The 22,343-nt window shown below is 38.8% G+C and overlaps 1 protein-coding gene across 1 annotated transcript in view; it reads right to left on the bottom strand.

Annotated features, from left to right (window-relative positions):
• RSF1 (remodeling and spacing factor 1) overlaps window positions 1–22,343 on the bottom strand; it is a gene marked incomplete at both ends in the record, with an annotated part of 138,027 nt that overhangs the window by 55,738 nt on the left and 59,946 nt on the right. The window contains one exon of the mRNA XM_080707422.1: window positions 8,672–8,826. Within this exon, the coding sequence (XP_080563548.1) occupies window positions 8,672–8,826 (155 nt within the window). The remainder of the gene's footprint in view (window positions 1–8,671; window positions 8,827–22,343) is intronic.

Raw genomic sequence — 22,343 nt, 5'->3', positions numbered from 1 at the left:
TCAACAAGGATATGAGAGCTTTAAGCCTGGTGCTCTAATTGGTTCTAATATAAGTGATACCAAGTAGTACAAGTAAAGTCCTAAGAAAGCTGAGAAAAGGAATCAAGAAAGTGGAATTTCCGTTGACCCTTGAAGCACACCCCACCTTTCCATGGGAGGTGGCAGCATGTGAGGAAGAGAATATGATAAAGCCATAGAAGGAACTGCCAAGACACAGGGAGAGAATAAGGACGTCCAGATAATCTGGAACCAGCAATCATGTCAGAACACACAAGAAAACACTATAAAGAAATGTAGAGGACAGATTATGAGATTCCAAATGCCCATCTAGGAAATATTTTTAAGTTTCAAAAGCCAATTATTATTATTATTGTCATTATTTTGCAGTACTAGGGTTGGAAACCAGGAGTCCTCTGCCACTGAGCTATATCACCAACACCTTTAATTTTTTTTTAAACATCACTCGGTAGCAAACCCAGAGGCATTCTAACTCTGAGCTACACCACCCAATCCTATTTTTTGTTTTTTTATTTGAAACAGTGTCTCACTAAGTTGTAGAGGGACTCACTAAGTAGCTGAGGTTGGCATCAAACCTGTGATCCTCCTGTCTCAGCCTCCCAGGTACTGGGATTACAAGGGTGGGACACCACTCTAGGCTTTAATTTTTTGAGACAAGGTCTTGCTAAATTGCCAAGGCCAACACCAAATTTGCAACCCTCCTGCCTCAGCTTCCCAAGTTGCTTGAATTACAGGTATTTAAGAGCTAAATTTTAATTATCATTGAAACAAAAGCTAACTTAATTACTTAAGTTTTTTTTTTAATTTTATAGGGAAATTGTTGCCATTTGGGGATTTTTGCCCATACATCTCCCCTTAGCACTCATACAAAAAAAGAAAAAAGAAAGGAAAGAAGAAAGAACAAGAAAAAGTAATCTTCCTGAGGTTAGATATAAAGGTATGGCAACTTTACTATGACTAAAGAAAAGCTACTTAACAGTAACAATGGCTGTATTATTCTCTCTCCAGTGCTGACTTCTTTTTCCTCGTCTTTGCCTAATTTCCAAATATCTAACCACACCTGCCTTTGAATTTTTGTTACAATCTGCCTTACTACTCTACATTAGACCTTCCTTAAGACTTTTTTTCCAGGTTGCAACCTATTCTTCAACCTCATATCATCTCCCAACTCTGATCAAGGGCAATGTTTATTTATATCTGAGAGTAACAAACAACAAATGAGAATCATTGAAGCATTGAACAGACCACCATTATTATACCTGAGAGAACAGAATAAGAGAGAAGGCTCTGGGGGCTAAATAAAATTTCTACTACAAATTACATGTAAGTATAGCATCAAAAGTGCATAGGAGCCAGGCATGGTGGCGCACCCTTGTAATCCCAGCATTCGGGAGGCTGAGACCGGAGGATCGCAGTTCGCGGACAGCCTCAGCTACTTAGTGAAGCCCTCTGCAACTCAGTGAGACCCGGTTTCAAAATAAATAAAAGAAAAAATAGCGCAGGGGGTATAGCTCAGAGGTCGAATACCCCTGGGTTCCATCCCCGGTCCAAAAAAAAAAAAAAAGTGCACAGGATCTGGGCAAGGTGGCACACATCTATAATCAATCTATAATCACAGTACTTGGGAGGCCATGACAGGAGGATCACAGGTCTGAGGACAGCTCCAGCAACCTAGCAAGACCTTGTTTCAAAACAAAAAAATCAAACAGTGCTCGGAGTATATCTTAGAGGTAGAATGGCCCTGGGTTTAAAATCTGTACGACCAAAACACCAGGACCCTGGTGATAGTCTGTTAAGTATGTAACACTGAGTCTACCAGTGTCAGTTTTATACAATCTGTGGAAAGTTACTTAAATGACTCTTCTCTCATTTAGTCCCCCCACTTAGGGATTGAACCCAAGAGAATTCTCCCTTCTAGCAGGGTCCTGCTGGGTTGCGCAGTCTAGCTTTGAGCTTGGCTTTCAATCTTCCTTTGCACCTTCCCAAGTACTGGGATTACAGGCTTGCATCACCATTGCCTGGCTTATTTAACACTTCAAAGAAAGGGAAGGGAAGGGGGGAAAAAAAACCCAAGACTTTACATTATGTGATTTCAGTTACCTACAGTCAAACATAGAGCTAAATGAAGGAAGGTGAGGCAGTAAAGAAATTTTGCAAGACACTATATTCACATAACTCTCAGGCTTATAATCCCAGTCCTTGGGAGGCTGAAATAGGAGGATCACGGGTTCAAGGCCAGCCTCACCAACTTATTGAGGCCCAATTTCAAAATAAAAAATAAAAATAGGTCCAGGAGGATGCTGGACGTGGTGGCGCACGCTTGTAATCCCCATGCTTGGGAGGCAGAGACAGGAGGATCGCACAGGTTCGAAGCCAGCTGTGCTGGCTTAAGAGACCCTGTTTCCAAATAAAAAAAGTATAAAAATAGGTCTGGGAACGTAGCCCGAAGATAGAAGGGCTTCCAGGAACCCCAGTACCACCAAAAAAAAAAAGGTCCAGGAGGTAGTTCAGCAGTACAATGCCCCGGGTTCAACTTCCAGCACCAAAAATAAATAAAAAAATTAAGATTGTATCTGTAAAGAAAAAAACCTAGTATGTATAGGGTTCAGTACTATTCAGTTTCTGACATTATGTGCTCTTGGAATATATGCTCTATGAATAATGGATAACCCATTATATAGGCTTTGTTGTAAAGATTATATGATTTTTAAATATACATAAAGCAACACGAAGGGCATTATTAAAATGGCCAATCAGTAATTCCACTCAAAATCTATTCCATCAGTATACATACATACATGTATGTATGTATGTATGCATGTATGTATATGTATTCATGGTACTGGGGATGGAAACTCAAGGGCCTTCTACCTCCAGGCTACACTCCCAAACCTATTTTTTATATTTTTAAATTTGGAAACAGGGTTTCTTAAGCCAGCTGAGGCTGCCTTCGAACCTGCGTGATCCTCCTGTCTCAGTCTCCCAAGCATGGGGATTATAAGCGTGTGCCACCATGCCCGGCATCCATCAGTTTCTATATTTTTATTGAAAAGGTTCACAGGTGAACAACATGCATATTAAAGCTTGGGAAGTACTATTGTAAAGTCTGACAAATACTATGGTAGATCTCTCTATTTAGAGACAATCAGCTTCAGGGCCTGGGGGTGTGGCTCAGTGGTAGAGCACTTTCATGGAATGTATGAAGTCCCGGATTCTGTCCTCAACACTTGGAAGGGAGTGTCTAAGCTAAGTTTACAAATGCATCAATTTCCTGATCTTTAAAATTGAAAGAATAAAAGTAATAATAGTTACCTCAAAAAGCTGCTATGAGGATTAAATGAAAATCCAAATGCATTTGGTAGACTGCAAAGAAAACAGGATGTGCCCAATAAATGTTAGCTGTTGTTACTGTTGAAATCCCCCTCCTCTAGCATGAGGCCCTCCCATAAAAATGTCTACTTAAATATTAGGAAGAACTTATTTACAGAAAATAATTTGCTGTGTGAGATTTTTTTTTTCTACTTTAATCTACACACTGAGTCTCTCATCAATTGGTGTATCAAATTTAAGGTCACCTTACAGGAATACTTGCCTCTTAAATTTCTATTATCTTGGCTTTTGTTTTCAATCAATATTCTTTCTGGGTTGTATTTTAATTGTGCAGGATAACAAACAAATACAGGAATGAACAATCAAAGCAAAAAATCAAGGGAATACCAACAACAACAACAAAAATGTTTAAGCTCAGAAGTAATTCTAAGGAATGCTACGTGAAGAGTCTGTAAATTCAGTAAGAATCCAGAGTACTTTAAAATTACTACAAATTTGCCGGGCGTGGTGACGCACGCTTGTAATCCCCGCGCTTGGGAGGCAGAGACAGGAGGATCACGAAGGTTCAAAGCCAGCCGCGCTGGCTTAAGAGACCCTGTTTCCACATAAAAAAGTATAAAAATAGGTCTGGGAGTGTAGCCCATGTGAGTGTAGCCGGAGGTAAAAGGGCTTCCAAGAACTCCAGTACCACCAAAAAAAAAAAAAAAAAAAAAACCCTGCAAATTTAATTTGAGTGTATAGAAAAAAATTCTCATTAGAAATATGGTTTATAGCCGGGCGTGGTGGCGCACGCTTGTAATCCCCGCGCTTGGGAGGCTGAGCCAGGAGGATTGCGCGGGTTCGAAGCCAGCCTCAGCTACTTAGTGAGGCTTTCAGCAACTTAGTGAGACCCTGTTTCCAAATAAAATGTAAAAAAGGTCTGGGAGTGTAGCCCGGAGGTAGAAAGCCTCTGCGTTCCACCCCCACTACCACCAAAAAAAAAAAAATTGGTTTATAATGCCGAGCATGGTGGCGCTTGTCGGAAATCCCAGTACTTAGGAAGCTGACACAGGAGGATTACAGGTTCAAGGACAGTCTCTCAGCCAATAGTGAGACTCTCATTAATATAATGAGACCTTGTATCATAATAAAAATGAAATCAGTCTGGGGGCGTAGCTTGTAAGTAGAAAGCCCTTGGGTTCAATCCCCCGCACCACAAAGAGAGAAAAAAATATATAGCTTACAAATAAAATTACTATACATACTTTAAGTCATATAAACAATGAGGGCAATAATGAGGATTTTGGCTAAAAGTAATGCTTAACATGTAGGAGCATTATGTCTTACATGCACAGGCTTAAATATATATATATATATATATATTTTTTTTTTTTTTTTTTTTTTTGGTGGTACTGGGGTGGAACCCAGGGGCTTTTCTACCTCTGGGCTATACTCCCAGACCTATTTTATACTTTATTTGGAAACAGGGTCTCACTAAGTTGCTGAGAGCCTCACTAAGTAGCTGAGGCTGGCTTCGAACCTGCGCGATCTTCCTGTCTCGGCCTCCCAAGCGCGAGGATTACAAGCGTGCGCTAACATGCCTGACTTACTTAAGTGATACCTTTTGTATACAGCAGATACTTTATGAATGAATTCCTCAAAGAATCAAATGAAGAACACAGAGCTGGGAGCAGTGGCACACACCTGTAATCCCTGCTACTTAATAGACTGAGGCAGAAGGATTCCAAGTTTGAGAGGAACCTGGGGAACTCAGTGAGCCCGTCTCAAAAACACAATAAACAATAAAAAGAACTAGAGATGTAGCTAGTGGTAGAGTGCTTGTCTAGCATGTACAAAGAATGGTTATAATCCCCAATATAAAATATACCCCCACACACAGAACAAATAAAAAACCATACATACAATATTTTTCAGTTACAATAAAAACAAGAGGCAAATTAAAAGCCCCCTAGTGGAAGAAAACATGATAGAAGAAGCATATTCCTTTCCCTTCATTAAAAGCTTTATTAGCTGGGCCTGGTGGCGCACACTTGTACTCCCAGTACATGGGAGGCTGAGAAAGGAGGATCACAGGTTCATTTTATTTATTTATTTATTTATTTTGGTGGTACTGGGGTTCCTGGAAGCCCTTCTACCTCTGGGCTACACTCCCAGACCTATTTTATATTTTTATTTGGAAACAGGGTCTCCTAAGCCAGCGTGCGGCTGGCTTTGAACCTGCGCGATCCTCCTGTCTCTGCCTCCCAAGCGCGGGGATTACAAGCGTGCGCCACCATGCCCAGCAGGATCACAGGTTCAAAGCCAGCCTCAGCTACCTGGTGAGGCCCCCTGCAACTTAGTGAGACCCTGTTTCAAAATAAGGAATAAAAAATTAGAGCTGGATGTGGAGCTCAGGGGTAGAATGTCCCTGGTTTCAATTCTCAGTATCCACCTCAAAAAAGCTTTTTTATCAAGAACAAAAATTAAAAATATGCCATCCAAGCCAGGTGTGGTGGCACATGCTTGTAATCCCAGCATTCGGGAGGCTGAGACGGGAGAATCGCGGTTCAGACAGCCTCAGCTACTTAGTGAGACCCTATTTCAAAATAAAGAATAAAAAATAGGGCAGGGGGTGTAGCTTGGAGGTAGAATGCCCCTGGGTTCCATCCCCAGACCCGCAAAAATAAGAAAAATAAAAAGATGCCATCCAAAATTTCAGTTAGTTTCTTTAGTTAGAGAAGTTAGGACTTGGTTATATCCTAGAAAGGTCAGGATTTCATCTGAAAATCAGAAAATGCCACAACAAATCAGGTTCAAAAATTATAACTATTATAGACTTAATTCACAAACCAGGTTAAATAATTATATATATCATAGACTTAAGAGATTGCAAAGAGCCAGGTGTGGTGGCGCACGCTTGTAATTCCAGCATCAAGAGGCTGAAACTGGAGGATCACGGTTCGCGGAAGGCCTCAGCTACTTGGCAAGGCCCTATGCAACTCGGTGAGACCCTGTTTCAAAAATATAAATAATAAAAACTAAGGCTGAGAGTGTCGCTTGGAGGTAGAATGCCCCTGGGGTTCCATCCCTAGTACTGAAAAGAGAGAGAGAGAGAGAGAGAGAGATTGCAAATTGAAAAATTCTCAGTCCAGTTAAAAAATAGACAGGCCAAGACATGGTGGTAAGTGCCGGTAACCCCAGCTACTCATAAGTATGAGGCAGAAAAACCACTTAAGCTGGGGAGTTCAAGATTTTAAGACCAGACTGAGCAAAGCAGCAAGATCCCCTGTCACAAAAACACAGGAAAAAAGACCTGAATAAACATTCTTGCAAGATATACAAATAATCAATAAAAACCTGAAAAGATGGTCAACATTATTAGTCATTCGGAATAATTAAAATAAGGCATCATATCACACCCACTAGGGTAGTTATTATTTAAAAAAAAACAAAATAACAAGTGGTGGTAAAGATGTGAAGAAAAAAAAAAAAAAAGTATCGCGCAGGTTCGAAGCCAGCCGCGCTGGCATAAGAGACCCTGTTTCAAAAATATAAAATAGGTCTGGGAGTGTAGCCCGGAGGAAGAAGGGCTTCCAGGAACCCCAGTACCACCAAAAAAAAAAAAAAAAAAAGAAAGAAATTTTCTCCCTTTCTCTCTCATTCTAAGAAAGAAGTGTTGAATATTGAACCCAGGCCCTTGTACATATTAGGCATATCCTAATACGAGAGAGCTACATCCCCACTCTCATTTGATTTCTGTATAAATATTAAACTCCCAAGTTTGGTTTCAAGGTCCTCTAGCTTCAATCCTTCAGCTCTCTTCTTTTATTATATACCTATAGGCCGGGCGTGGTGGCGCACGCTTATAATCCCGCGCTTGGGAGGCGGAGACAGGAGGATCACACAGGTTCGGAGCCAGCCGCACTGGCATAACAGACTCTGTTTCAAAAATATAAAATAGGTCTGGGAGTGTAGCCCGGAGGAAGAAGGGCTTCCAGGAACCCCAGTACCACCAAAAAAAAAAAAAGATGTGAAGAAATTGGGAATCTTTGTGGATTGATGGTAGAAATGTAAAATGCTGTAGCTGCTGTAGAAAACAGTAAGAAGGTCCTAAAAAATTTTAAATATACCATCATATGACCCAGAAATACCACTTCTAGGTATGTACTGGAAAGGGAAAGGAGGGACTCGAGGAGTTATTTGTACACCAATGTTCATAGCAGGACTATTGACAATAGCCAGAAGGTAAAAGCAACTTAAGTGTCTATGGATGGATGAACTAATAGCAAAATGTGGCATATACAATGAAATATCCTGAAAAAGAAGGAAATTTGACACATGCTAACAATATGGGTGAATATGAAGACATCATGCTAAATGAAATAAGCCAATTTAAAAGGACAAAAACACCCAGGTGTGGTGAGGTATGTTTGTAATCCCAGCACTTGGGAGGCTGAGGAAGGAGGATCGCGGTTCACGGCCAGCCTCAGCTACTTATGGAGGCCCTCTGCAACTTAGTGAGACCCTGTTTCAAAATAAAGAATAAAAAGTAGGGCTGGGGATGTAGCTCAGAGGTAAAATGCACCTGGGTTCAATCCCCAGTAATGCAAAAAAAAAAAAAAAAAAAAAAAAAAAGACAAATACTTGATTCCTTTGATATGAGGTTCTCAGTAATTAAATTCAAAAAGAAAGGCCAGAGGTCTATAAGAAAATGAAGAGTTTGCTTTTAACAGTTACAGAATTTCTATTGGGAATGATGAAAAAAGTTTTGAAGTCAGATCGTAATGATGGTTATACCACAGTGTGAATGTACTTATATGACATAGAACTGTATACTAAAAAAATGGTTAAGCCGGGCGTGGTGGCACATGCTTGTAATCCCCGTGCTTGGGAGGCGGAGACAGAAGGATCACGCTGGTTCGAAGCCTTAAGAGACCCTGTTTCCAAATAAAAAGTATATTTAAAAAAAAAAAAAAAAAGGTCTGGGAGTGTAATCTGGAGGTAGAAGGGTTTCCAGGAACCCCTGTACCACCAAAAAAAAAAAAAAAAAGGTTAAAATGGTAATATTTCAATAAAAATTTTACTAAATGTCTCAACATTCTAATATTATTAAAAGATACTGTGTTTTGATGACATGAACTTATTTTATTTCATTTTGGGTTTTCTACGTAAAAGAAAAAATTTGATGTTTTTACCCACTTTTTAAAATGTTAAGAAAAACCTTTTATAGAAAGGCTCTCCATTTTTCAAATTGGTAGAAATTCAGAATGATATAGTTGATTAGAGGAGTTGAAGAAGATAGAAGAGATTACAAAACAAAGCAAAAGAAAACACACAAAAAAACCTTGTTTAGGTGTTTCTTCCTCTTTTTTAGTCTCCTCATCCTCTAAGGTGGGACTTTCCCGGGAAGAGATGTCCTGTTGGCTAGAGTTTTTCAATAGTACAGGATCAATTTGTGCTTTCAGGAGTGCAAGAGTCTCAGCCAACTCGTTTCGATTTCTAAACAAGGAAAAAAACAAGACAGCATAAAAATCTTTCTCCTAGTCTAAAGAACTTTGTGAGTAATACCTACTGGAAATTATAAACAAAAATGTAAAAGAGAGAAGTAAATACAAAAATAAAATCCAATATACTGATAAAGCTATCCCTACTTTGTGACCCTGAAACTTGAAAAGTATTAACCAAGAGTATACACTAAAACATACTATTCAACAAAGAATCTTATTCTCTCTACTGGTTAAAACGTAATGCAGAAATCTTTGGTTGAAAACAAAAGTAGAAACAACATCAAACAAAAATCAAAGTTTGACTGCCGGGCATGGTGGCACACACTTGTAATCACAGCATTCGGGAGGCTAACATAGGAGGATCTTGGTTTGTAGACAGCCTCAGCTACTTAGTGAGGCCCTTTGCAATTCAGTGAGACCCTGTTTCAAAACAAAGAATAAAAAAAAATGAGGCTGGGGTGTAGCTCAGAGGTAGAATGCCCCTGGGTTCACATCTCCAGTACTAAAAAGAAAAAAGAAAATCAAAGTTTGGTCACTTTTGAAAGTGCTAAGTCATCTCCATGGAGATAAAAATCAATGTAAAACTTGGCTGTAGAAGTTAAACCGAATAATCCATCTTCTTGATTCATTTAGAAAACTCCTTTTCTGTCTTCAGAGATAATAAAATTTGATAGCTATGACTTTGTTTCTCCAATTATAGTTTATAATTACAATACATTTCAGTTTGATTCAACAATACCAGAAAATCCCTCATAAATAAGAAACTAATCTATACATTCATAATCTTTACTGGCAACAGAAAATGGCACGACTAATTCAGAAAAATTTTAGCTTTTTTCACTATCAGTGAATAAATAACTGGAGTCTTAATAATGATGTTACAAATGCTGACATCTACATCCTCCTGCTTATCACCAGACTCTTATTTTCACATATGGAAGGAGGTGAGAAATAAGTTTTTTCTTTCTTGAAATGTAGAATGTTTCACACCAATTCCTTTGTTCATCATCATCACTGAACACAGCTGCAAGAAGAGGGTGTGCAGGCAGGAATGGCCGTCTTTAGTCACTGTGCTCCAAGTTGCATTTTGACACTGGTCAAAGTCAACTTCCCTTTTGAACTTTCCATGCCCACATTTCTGTTTATGAGAGAGAGAGAGAGAGGAGAGAGGAGAGAGGAGAGAGGAAGAAGAAGAAGAAGGAGGAGGAGGAGGAGGAGGAGGAGGAGGAGGAGGAGGAGGAGGAGGAGGAGGAGGAGGAATAGAATGTGTTTAGGTTATTCCTTGATCGAAGGACATCTTCACCTAGCTGAATTAATAGTCACATTTGGGGAAAGTATGGCTTAAGTATTACTTTAGAAGAGAACATCATCTGAAGAATGAGAAACAAGAGAATCTTGTGATTGTCATGTAGCCATTACCCTATAGTGAGCATGAGCTGCTGATTTAAAAAAAAAAAAAAAGTTTGGGAAACTAATCAGAAAAGACGTCCCTGATGATCCATGCCTTTTTCTTAGCATAATAATGGATTGGTAAGACATTCATTCCTATAAAACAGGGAAGCACAGCTTTTGCCTGTCACAAGTTTGCTCTTCCATGAGCCTGTTTCATTAGCACATCCTTGGCATCCTCAATTCCTGTAGGGCTGTCTCATCAGCTGGAGTCGGTGTCTTTCTGAAGCAATAATGCCAAGACTGAGCTGTTTCATCAGCACTGCAGACTTACTCTGATGTCAGGTTTTCGTCAGTGATGACCTTGCCAAACTCTTCAATGAATTTCCCTCATGGTTTCTGATCAGCAGATGCATTATCACCATAAATCATTAAAAATCTAATGCCATGGTCTTTTCTTAAATTTGTGCAACAAGTTTGAGTATTTTAAAAAGTATCTTCAGTGCCAGATGTGATGGTGCATGCCTGTAATCCTAGTACTTGGAAAGCTGAGACAGGAGGATCAAAGATTCAAGGCCAGCCTCAGCAACTCAGGGAGATATTATTTAAAAAAAAAAATAGGGCTGAGGGTCTGGTTCAGAAATAGGACAGCTTGGGTTTAATTCCAAGTACCTCCAAAATAGTTGCCTTCAGCTTTCAGTTCATCATGATCCATCTCTGCTTCATTCATGATCGGCATCGGCTTATCACTGTGTGGCATGTGAGCGTGTGCATAGAGACACTGACATATTCACTGTTTAGATACATGATGGAGATTTTCACTTATCGCTTTATGCTATTTATTTATGTTATTCTATTTTTCATTAACTATTCATCATTTTCAGCAAAAAACACTTTATCATTATGTTTTTCTTTGGGGAGGCATTTTCAAAAGATTGAACACAGGCATTCTACCTGAGCCAAACCCCTAAACCTATTTTATTTTTAAATCACCATCATCATCATCATCATCATCATCATCATCATCATCATCATCTTTGGCAGTACTAGGGATTAAACTCAGGTATTTTACCTCTGAGCTACACTCCTGGCCCTATTTTTTATTCTTTCTTTTGAAACACCGGCTCACTAAGTTGTGGAGGGCCTAAGTAGTTTGAGGCTGGCTACAAACCTGCAATCCTTCTGTCTCAGTCTCACAAGAACTTTAATTACAAGTGTGCACCACCACACCTAGCTCTATTTTTTCTTATTTTCAAACAGGTTTTTGCTAGGTTGCTGAGAGTCTCACTAAATTGCTGAGGCTGTCCTTGAACCTGCATCTCTCCTCTCTCAATTTTCTAAAGACTGGGATTACGGGCATTGCCACTGGATGGGGCTTCCCTTTCGCTTCAAGTCATTTTTATGGTGGTCATTCCCGCACCACACTTGTAAGATGTTAGACTCCCACACCACTGTCTAGTTCCCCAATATCTTTAACTTCTACCACATAAAGCCATAAATGCTTCTTTTTCATATCTCACTTACTCACAGGGGTTTCTGTAGGGTTTTTGATGTTTTCAACAGGCAAAAAAAAGTCAGTAATGCACGTGGTCTGAAGTTCACGCTGCCTATCAAGCATAACCTTCCACTGGTGCATCTGACATGCCACTTTTTGCCTTAAAGAGAACTGGGAGTATCTTTTTTTCTCTTGGGTATGCAGAATAAATTGTGTGTTGCCGGCCTATGTTTTGATGGCAACACATCACATAAAGTTCTGTGTGAGATTTCCTACTTTGGCATCATGTCAATGCTCAAAAAGTTGGAATATTTTCAGCTTCAGATTTTTGGATTAGGAAGGCTGAAATTGAATCTTCATGAAGGTGACTGAGGTTCCTTATATATAAAAAACTGGATTCTCTTGAGTACTATCAAATCGGTCTCCTACAAAAACAAGAATATCACTAATGCTGGAGAGCTTTCAGATAATAAAGTATTTACTGTATATGGGTATTAATATACATATATATACATATATACCCCACATGTGCACAGGTAATAAAATGGACAGTCTAAAATTTTAATTACGAGATGGAAAAGACTAGAAGAGATGCACTCCCAAAGTCCTTTTATTCTTTTCTTTATTCCTCTTTTTTCCCCCTATTTTTGGCATAGGGGTTTGAACCTAGGGGCGTTCTACCTCTGAGCTATACCCCCAGCCCTCTTTTATTTTTTGTTTGCTTGAATCAGGGTCTCTGAAGATTGCTGGGGATCTCACTTGAGTTGTTGAGACTGGTCTTGAATCTGGAATCCTCCTGTCTCAGGCTCCCAAGTACTGGGAATATAAATGTACGGCACCATGCCCAGCCTCAAAGTGCTTTCCAGGAAACACACACACACACACGCACACGCACACACACACGCACGCAGGCACACACACACACACACGCACACACACACACGCACACGCACACAGACACGCACGCAGGCGCGCGCGCACACACACACGCACGCACACGCACACAGACACGCACGCAGGCGCACACACACACACACACACACACACACACACACACACACACGCACTTTCTTGTACTGACTCCATTTTGCAGAAAAAAGAATTTAGATCCAAATGTTTGAAAAATAGGTTCTGCAAAGATTCTGTCTCCTAAATTACCCCCCAAAAAAAAACTATAGGCATTTCACTTTACCACTGAACTATACCCCAGCCCTTTTTATTTTTTATTTTATTTTTTGCGGGTCGGGGGATGGAACACAGGGCCATTTGACCTCCAAGCTACACCCTCTGCCCTATTTTTTATTCTTTATTTTGAAACCGGGTCTCACTGAGTTGCAGAGGGCCTAAGTAGCTGAGGCTGTCTGCGAACCGCGATCCTCCAGGTCTCAGCCTCCCGAATGCTGGGATTACAAGCATGCGCCACCATGCCCTGCTCAGCCCTTTTTATTTTGAAACAGGGTCTTGCTTAGTTACCGAGGATGTCAAATTTGCAATCCTCCTGCCTGAGCTTCCCAGTCTCTGGGAAGATGGGGGGCCTAATTTCATTATACCAACCTTTTTCTAATGTAAGGCTCTATCTTTAATGCTTTCCCTGTCCATATTGTATAATTCTGTTTGTAATAAATGCCATTATCTGTTATTTTTTGAACTTATGTGAGATTATGAGAAGCTTATAGAAGTTATTTACTCTATTTTTAAAAGCTTCAAAACCTCTAAGAGTTGATGTTGCTGGGAAAATCCATTTAAACTACTTTCACTATTCTAATAGGCAAAGGAATTCAGCCTTAAAATTCACCTAAGAAAAACTCCTAGCCAGGCGTGGTGGCACATGCTTGTAGTCTCAACATTTGTGTGACTCTATGCACTTGGAATGTCCAAAAGGAGAAACTTACAGGAACAGGAAGATTAGTGATTGCCAAAGCCTGGGAAAAGGAAAAAGAGGGAGTCTAATGAGTATGGGGTTTAATTTTGGGAGCAAATTTAATCTGGAGTTAGATACTAGTGTTGGCTACACAATGTGTAGATATACTAAAAACCACTGAACTGTATATATTAAGAGTAGGAGGAGCCGGGCGTGGTGGCGCACGCTTGTAATCCCAGCATTCGGGAGGCTGAGACCAGAGGATCACGGTTCGGACAGCCTCAGCTAATAGTGAGGCCTCTGCAACTCAGTGAGACCCGGTTTCAAAATAAAGAATAAAAAATTGGGCAAGGAGTGTAGCTTGGAGGTCGAATGCCCCTGGGTTCCCTCCCCAGACCCGGGGAAAAAAAAAAAAAAAGAGTAGGAGGAGAAGCAGGCGTGGTGGTGCACACTTGAAGCCTCAGTATTTGGAAGGCTAAGACAAGTGGACCACAGGTTCTTGGCTGGCTGCAGCAACTTAGAAAGGTTCTCTACAATTTAGTGAGACCCTGTTTCAAAATAAAAAATAAAATTTATTTTATTTTATTTTATGAGCTTGGGATGTAGCTCAGAGGTAGAATATCCCTGGGTTCAATCCCCAATCCTACAAGAACAAATAAAATAAAATACAGAAGAAAAGGAAGAGAAGAAAGTAGCTTGGGCAAGAATGGAGTTATAAAGAGAATGAAAATGATCAAATTCTAGATGCATTCTCCCCAGAAAGCTGACTGAAATTACTAACAGAATGGATATGGGAAAAGAAAAAGAAACAAAAAAGGAGTCAAGGATATGCCAAGGTTTTTGACCCATGTAAAACAAAAGATGTGGCTGGATCAAGGGAGAAGAGACAAATGTGTTGGCATGGAAAGGAAAGGTCAGAAGCCCAGTTTCTGGCAGACTGACTGATACTTGCCTAGATTCTAAATGTCCATATTTTCCTATACATATCTGATGTTATTTTTGACTCTGGTCAATGGAAGATATTATTCTAACCATCGTTGTGTAAATATGGTTGCCTAGTCTGAGTTATTCAAAGTATAAGGTAGTGGTAAAGGTTGAACCTTTTAGAACAAACTGAATTCAAAGTCTAATTCGCATACACACACAAATAAAAACAAGTTAAAGGCTGGGATCATCTTCTGCCTAGTACTAGTGTGGACTAAGTATTTGGTTCTTCCAAGTACCCTGGGCTGAGTTCCATCAGAGGTCATATGACACCACATTATTTATTTACCTGTATCTTTCCCTCACAACAGGATAAACTCCAGAAAAAATGGGACAGAGCACAGCAGATTGTAAATACAAGACTTCATAATTCCTTCAACATATATAATTTTAGGGTGAGCAACATTATTTATTCCATTTTCTAAATTACAAATTACTAAGCGAACAAAAAAACTGAAAATGACTATATTTTAATGGGCGCCAAGAAAACTGGAGAGGTGTTAGTAATATCAACAGGAGCACTATGATAAGTTAACATTAATAAGCTTTACTCCAAGACCTTTCCATAAATTACTACATACAATTCCAACATAAGCCAATTAAACAGGTACAGAATTACTCCTACTTCATGGAAGAGGAGGGAGGGAATTACTTAAGATTGATACTGGAGGCATTATACCTCTGAGCTAAACCTTTAGCCCTTGCTTTATTACACTTTATCTTCAAATAGGGTCTTGCTAATACTGAGGCTGGCCTTGAACATGTGATTCGCCAGTCTCAGCCTCCAAAGAAATGGGATTATAGGTATGTGTTACCAGGCCAATCTTCATATATTCCTAATTTTGCAAGAAGCAGCATTAAAAATCTAATAGTATAATTTTTTAAAGTGAAGTAATGTTATAACTTTTAGGAGAAGATCAAAACATAAACATTTTTGGTGGATTTTCATTTTTAGGAAAAAAACATTCAACTGATTTTAAGTTGCAATGTTCAGTTATATTTCTAAATTTATTAATCATTTAAAAAGGTTGACTTACCAGCTTTAAAGATTAGATTTCTAAAGACTATGTTATTTTTATGTAATTATCTATTATGGATTAGGCAAAAACAAGTTTCCAAAACCAACTGATGAAAATAATAGTGTTAAAAGAGGCAGGATAGCCTCATGTGGTCGCACATGCTCGTAATCCCAGTACAAGGAGGCTGAGACAGGAGGATCGCAGGTTCAAAGCCAGCCTCAGCAATTTAGTGAGGCTGCCAGCAGCTTCTAGTTTCAAAAATAAAAATAGGGCTAGAATGCCCCTGGGTTCAATCCCCAGCAACACACACAAAGACACACACGCACACGCACGCAATGCAGGGTTTTCATTTTACTAGTTAAGAAAATTGCTTTACTTACTCTTTCCTTATTATCTGAGTTTCTTAGGAGTATCTTGTTAAAAAGATTAATTTCTCTTTAAAAACCCACTTTACATATACCTGTAGGTTTAATTGGAAAATGTGTTTGCCAGTATCTATGAGCCTTGAGATAATTTCTTTGCCATATAAAAAGTAGTGAATGCTCTTGCTTCGGTCAAACTCTAGTATATCTCCTCATAATGTATACCCACTGATCATGTCTCAGCCCTTGAAAGGCCATTTCACAGGTGCTTAGCCAGAAAGAGTAGAGCTTTATTATTCACCACTAAATTCCTAATTGCATACTACAGTGCCTAGTATAAAAGCAGGTAAACAATATAAGTCTAGAAACTTAATGAAATAAAAAAAATACTGGTAAGTGAATCAAGTGTTCAGAAATTGAATTTTATTATCCCAAATCAGAGTCAGTAAACCCAATGGTTCCTGAATGATCTCAAATATTTCTACATTATTTGAATAAAGTTCCCAGGAACATATTCAGACAGAAATGACACACAAAATGTCTAAAATACATGACCTCAAAATGTCTAAAAATAACCTGGTACCATTTCAATAAATACTTGTGATTAGACATGAGATTGTATTTGAAAAAATTGTTATTTGAACATTCTGAACAACTGCACATATATCATACTTATCACAAACATATTTATACATGAAAAGAGGTTTTTCTTGAAATTGGTGCATTGTATTCAGACATGATTTAAGGTTCACGGTGAACCCTTCATATATGCATAAACCATTTTTTGCTCTGTTTCTTCTCCATATTTCCCTTTTCTTCCCCTCCTCCCTCCTATGCACAACAGATTCATACTGACACATTCATACATACCAATAACATTATACAGTTTGTGTCCATTACTGTACTTCCTCTTTCCTTCTCCTCCTCAGTCCACTACTCTACTCTAAGTTTCATGAGATCCTTTCTCTCTCTTTTTTTTTTTAAATTTTTTCCTTCCTGCCTTCCACATATGGGAGAAAACATGTGGCTCTTCGTTTCCTGAATTTGTTTGATCTTACTTAGCATGACATTCTCTAGTTCCACACATTTTCCTGCAAATGAGGTAATTTTGTTCTTCTTTCTGGTTGAATAAAATTCCACTGTGTATACATACTACATTTCCTTTATCCATAACTTAGCTACTGTAAACTGTGCTGCTATAAACATGGGTATTCATGCATCTCTGTAGTATTTTTAATTTTTCTGGAGTCTGTGAAATGGTATAGCTGAGACATATGATGGTTCCATTCATAGTCTTTTGAGAAACCCAAACTGATCTCCATACTAGTCATACTAGTTACACCAACAGTGCATGCATAAGTGCCCCTTGGCCCAGCAGCCTTGCCAGCATTCATTATTATTTGTATTCTTGATGACTACCATTCTAACTGAGACAGGATGAAATCTCAGGGTAGTTTTGATTTGCATTTCCTTGACTGCTAAGGATGCTGAACATTTTTTTCATACATTTAGTCTTTTATCAAAGGAGTATCTGATGAAAATTTCTTCTAATTCTGTAGGTATCTCTTCACCTCTTGTTTCCTTCACCATGCAGCAGAAGCCTTTTAATTTGATGCCATCCCATTTGTTAATTTGTGCCCTTATTTCCCAGGTCTTAAGGGTATTATGGAGAAAGTCTGTGAATATATGTTGAAGACTTTGTCCTACGTTTTCTTACAGTAATTGCGAAGTTTCTGGTCTAATTTCTGGGCTTTTGACCCATTTCAAGTTGATATTTGTACAGGGGAAGAGAGAGGACTACATTCTTCTACATATGCATATCCAGCTTTCCCACACCATTTGTTGAAAAGGCTGTCTTTTCTTCAGCACTTCTTGCTGACATCTTTGTCAAGGATCCAGACGGCTCTAACTCTTTTGCCTCTATATCTTTCATCTGTTCCATTGTTCAACATGTCTCTGTTTATGCCAATACCATGCTCTTTATGTTACTGTAGATCCACAGTATAATTGGACACCAGCTATTGAGATGCCTCCAGCATTGTTCCTATTGTTGAGATATGCTTTGGCTATCCTGGGTCTTTTGTTCTTTTATATGAATTTCTTTCTTTCTTTCTTTCTTTCTTTCTTTCTTTCTTTCTTTCCTTCTTTTTCTTTTTTTTTTTTTTTTTTTTTGGTGGTACTGGGGGTGGAACCCAGAGGCTTTCTACCTCCGGGCTATACTCCCCAGACCTATTTTATATTTTTTATTTGGAAACAGGGTCTCACTAAGTTGCTGAGAGCCTCACTAAGTAGCTGAGGCTGGCTTCGAACCTGTGTGATCCTCCTGTCTCAGCCTCCCAAGCGCGGGGATTACAAGCGTGTGCCACCACGCCCGGCTCTTTTATTTGAATTTCAAGATTGTTTTTTGGTGCTAGGAATGGTGGCGCACGTGTGTAATCCCAGTACTTGGGAGGCTAAGATCAGAGGATCGCAGTTCGCGGACAGCCTCAGCTACTCGGTGAGGCCCTTCGCAACTTAGTGAGACCCTGTTTCAAAATAAAGAATAAAAAATAGGGTAGGGGGTATAGCTATGAGGTCAAATATATAACTATGAGGTATTTTGATAAGGACTGTATTCAATCTATAGCTAGTTTACAGTGTGGCCGTTTTGACAATATGTATCCTTCCTATTCAAGAACAAGGAAATTCTTTTTATCTTCTAATACTTCAATTTTAGTGTTTTATGTAGAAGTCATTATTTATTTATTTAATTATTTAATTTAGTTTATGTATGGTTATATTTTGGTGGTACTGGGGGTTGAAATTAGAGGTATTTTCCTTCTGAGCCACATCCCCAAGCCCTTTTTATTTTCTAGTTTTGAAGCAGGCTCTCACTAGGTTGTTGAGGCTGTCCTAGAACCTGAAACCTCCTGATTCAGAGTCCCAAGTACTGGGATTCCAGGTGTGCATCACCACACCTAGCTTTGTATAAGCTGTTACACTTCCTTGGTTAGAATTATTTCTAGGCTTTATTTACTTAGAGGCTATTATGAATGAAACTGTTTTGTGGATTTTTTCAGGAGGGTTTTTTTTGGGGGGGCGATACTAGGGATTGAACCCATGGGCACTCTTATCTCTGAGCTGCACCCCAGCCCTATGGTTTTATTCTTTATTTTTGAAACAGGGTCTCACTAAGTTGCAGAGGGCCTCACTATGTTGCTGAGTCTGGATGTGAACCTGTGATCCTCCTGATTCAGCCTCCCAACTACTGGGATTACAAGTGTGTGCCACCATGCACAGAAGGAGATTTTATTATTAATATACAGGAAAGCTTTTAGTGTTTGTAGGTTAATTTTGTATCTGGCCAGTTTACAAGATGTCTTCTGGTTGAATTTTTTGGTACTTCCAAGCATCATGTCCTCATAATTTCACTTCTTTTCCTATATGTGTATCTTTAATTCCCTTCTATTTACTAATTGCTTTAACTAAAATTTCAAATACAATACCGAACAGGAATGGTGATAGAATAAGACATCTTTGTCTTATTCTAGATTTTAAAGGAAATGCTGGAATTAAACCAATTTGATAATAATGCACAATCTTCTTGGTGTGACTTTAAATATGAACTGCTGGTATTTTATTATGAATTTCTGCATCTATGTGTGTCAAGGGTATTGGTATAAATTTTTTTTCAAGATTTAAAGAAGTTTATTAGAAAGACAGAAATACAGAAAATAGAAATACAGCCCCATGCCAGAGTGGCATGGAGGGGTGACTCGAATGAATACACCCCGGTATAAAATTTTTGTTCCTTGATGTATCCATATTTAATTTTGGTTATCAGGGCGATACTGGCTTCACAGAATGAGTTTGGGAATATGTCATACCGTTTGGCTTCTTGAATTTATTTGGGAAATACTGGCATTAGTTTCTCTATAAAGATCTGGTAGAATTTAGATGGGAATCTATCTAGTTCTAGGCTTTTCTTTGTTGGGAGGCTTTTTATTATTGTTTTCATCTCCTTGCTTGTTATTAATCAATTTAGGTTTTCTATATCCTCTTGATTTAATTTGGGTATGTCATCTCTGGCTAGAAATTTGTTGGTTTATTCATAGTAATAGTTCCTTTTTCATCTCTAATTTTAATAATTTGAATGATCTTTCCAGGAAAGAATTTGTTTCTTTTTCTTTTCTTTCTTTCTCTCTCTCTTTCTTTCATTTTCTTTTTTTCTTTTTCTTTTTTCCAGTACTGAGGATGGGACCTAGGGGCACTCTACCTCCCAGCTACACCCCCAGCCCTATTTTTTTATTCTTTATTTTGAAACAGGGTCTCACTGAGTTGCAAAGAGCCTCACTAAGTAGCTGAGGCTTGCCTGCAAACCTCGATCCTCCTGTTTCAGCCTTCCAAGTACTGGGATTACAAGCTTGCACCACCACAATGGAGAACAGCTGGGCAGGATGGCACAAGCTTGTAATCCTATACTTTGGAGCCTGAGACAAGAGGATTGTTGGCTCACAACCAGTCTCAGCAACTTAGTGAGAAGAATTTATTTCCAAATAAAAAATAAAATAGGGCTGGGGTATAGCTTAGAGGTAAAATGTTCCTCAGTTCCATTCCTAAAATTAATTTTTAAAAAAAGGGAAAAAAAAAAAAAAGGACAACAGAACAATGTGGAATAAAGCCTAGGAAACGAGTTAAGGGGGAGATGCAGTGAAAGCAACATCAATATAAAATTTAGACCTTTCTGCTGATAAATACTTCTTTAAGAAAGAAAAAAATTGCAATTTTGGGGGTAAGAAATTTAAGGGAAGCCAATAATTTTAAAAAGGTAGGAAGAAGCCGGGCGTGGTGGCGCACGCTTGTAATCCTGGTGCTTGGGAGGCAGAGACAGGAGGATCACACAGGTTCAAAGCCAGTCACGCTGGCTTAAGAGACCCTGTTTCAAAATAAAAATATAAAAAATAGGTCTGGGAGTGTAGCCTGGAGGAAACCCAGAACCCCCCCCAAAAAAAAAAAAAAGTAAGAAGAAAGGATCAAATTTTCACAGAATATATTCTATGATATTTCCCCCCCAGTGCTGGGGATTGAACCCCAGGGGCATTCTACCTCCAAGCTATACCCCCAGTCCTAGATTTTTTCTTTCTTTTTTTTTTTTAAAGGTACTAAGGATGGAACCCAGGGGCATTCTACCTCTGAGCTACATCCTCAGCCCTATTTTTATTCTTTTTTTAAAAACAGAATCTCACTGAGTTTCAAAGGGCCTCAGTAAGTAGCTGAGGCTGTCCTCGAACCATGATCCTCCTGTCTCAGTCTCCCAAATGCTGGGATTATAAGCATGTACCACCATGCCAAGCTAAGATATCATTTTTTATATATTCTTCACAACAACTTTTTAGGGAAATATTATCATCTTTATTTTCTAAAGTACAGGAAAATAACTCTCAGAGAAATTAAGTAAATGTGCCTAAAGATGGTAGGCAGATGAACCCAGATTCAAATACAACTATTAACTAAAAAATCTCACATCATGTATTAGGGCATAATTTCATAATCAACTTAAGAATACTTTGTTTTATCATATTTACTTCATCTTCAAAGTATAAGAGAATAATCATTCATTTGAGGTGTGTGTGTGTGTGTGTGTGTGTGAGAGAGAGAGAGAGAGAGAGAGAGAGAGAGAGAGAGTGTGTGTGTGTGTGTGTGTGTGTGTGTGTGTGTGTGTGTGTGTGTTATTGGAAATTGAGCTCAGGGCATTCTGTATCTGAGTTATAGCACTGGCTCCTTTTTTAAAATTTTTTGTTTTAAAATTGGGTTTCAATAGATTGCTGAGAGTCTCACTACAGTGCTGAGACTGTCCTAAAACCTACAATCCTCTTGTTTCAGCCTCTCACGTACTGGGGTTATAAGCATGTGTCTTCATGTCCTGCTAGAAGAGAATATTTTGAGAACAACTATGTAAAGCTAATATGGAAAGGGCAGACATGGTGGAAAAACATACTGAACAGAAACCCACTAAGTGTCTGCATTCACAGGGAGAGACTGTGAATCAATTTTACTTCATCAATTTTACTTCAGGACTATTTTGTTTACTTTCATTTAGAAAACTAATTACAAAGAAAACCATGTTGCTATATTTGCTAATAAAATAATCCCCAATGAATTAATTCAATTCATGCATATGCTTAGAAAATGAAAACTGATATTTATGATTTATACAAATATTATACATTTATAAAAATATCACCAACAAAAATGTTCAGCATCAAAATGGGGCAAAAATAAGATATTAATTCATGTCAAAAGAACTTTACTAGCTGGGTGTGGTGGCGCATGCTTATAATCCCCCCGCTTGGACAGGAAGATCACAGAGGTTTGAAGCCAGCCTCAGCTACATAGCGAGGCTCTCAGCAACTGAGACCC

This window comes from Muscardinus avellanarius (assembly GCF_963383645.1).
Source record: "Muscardinus avellanarius genome assembly, chromosome: 1".
In the NCBI taxonomy this organism is placed as follows: Eukaryota; Metazoa; Chordata; class Mammalia; order Rodentia; family Gliridae; genus Muscardinus; species Muscardinus avellanarius.
This window is presented reverse-complemented; position numbering and strand designations above follow the sequence as displayed.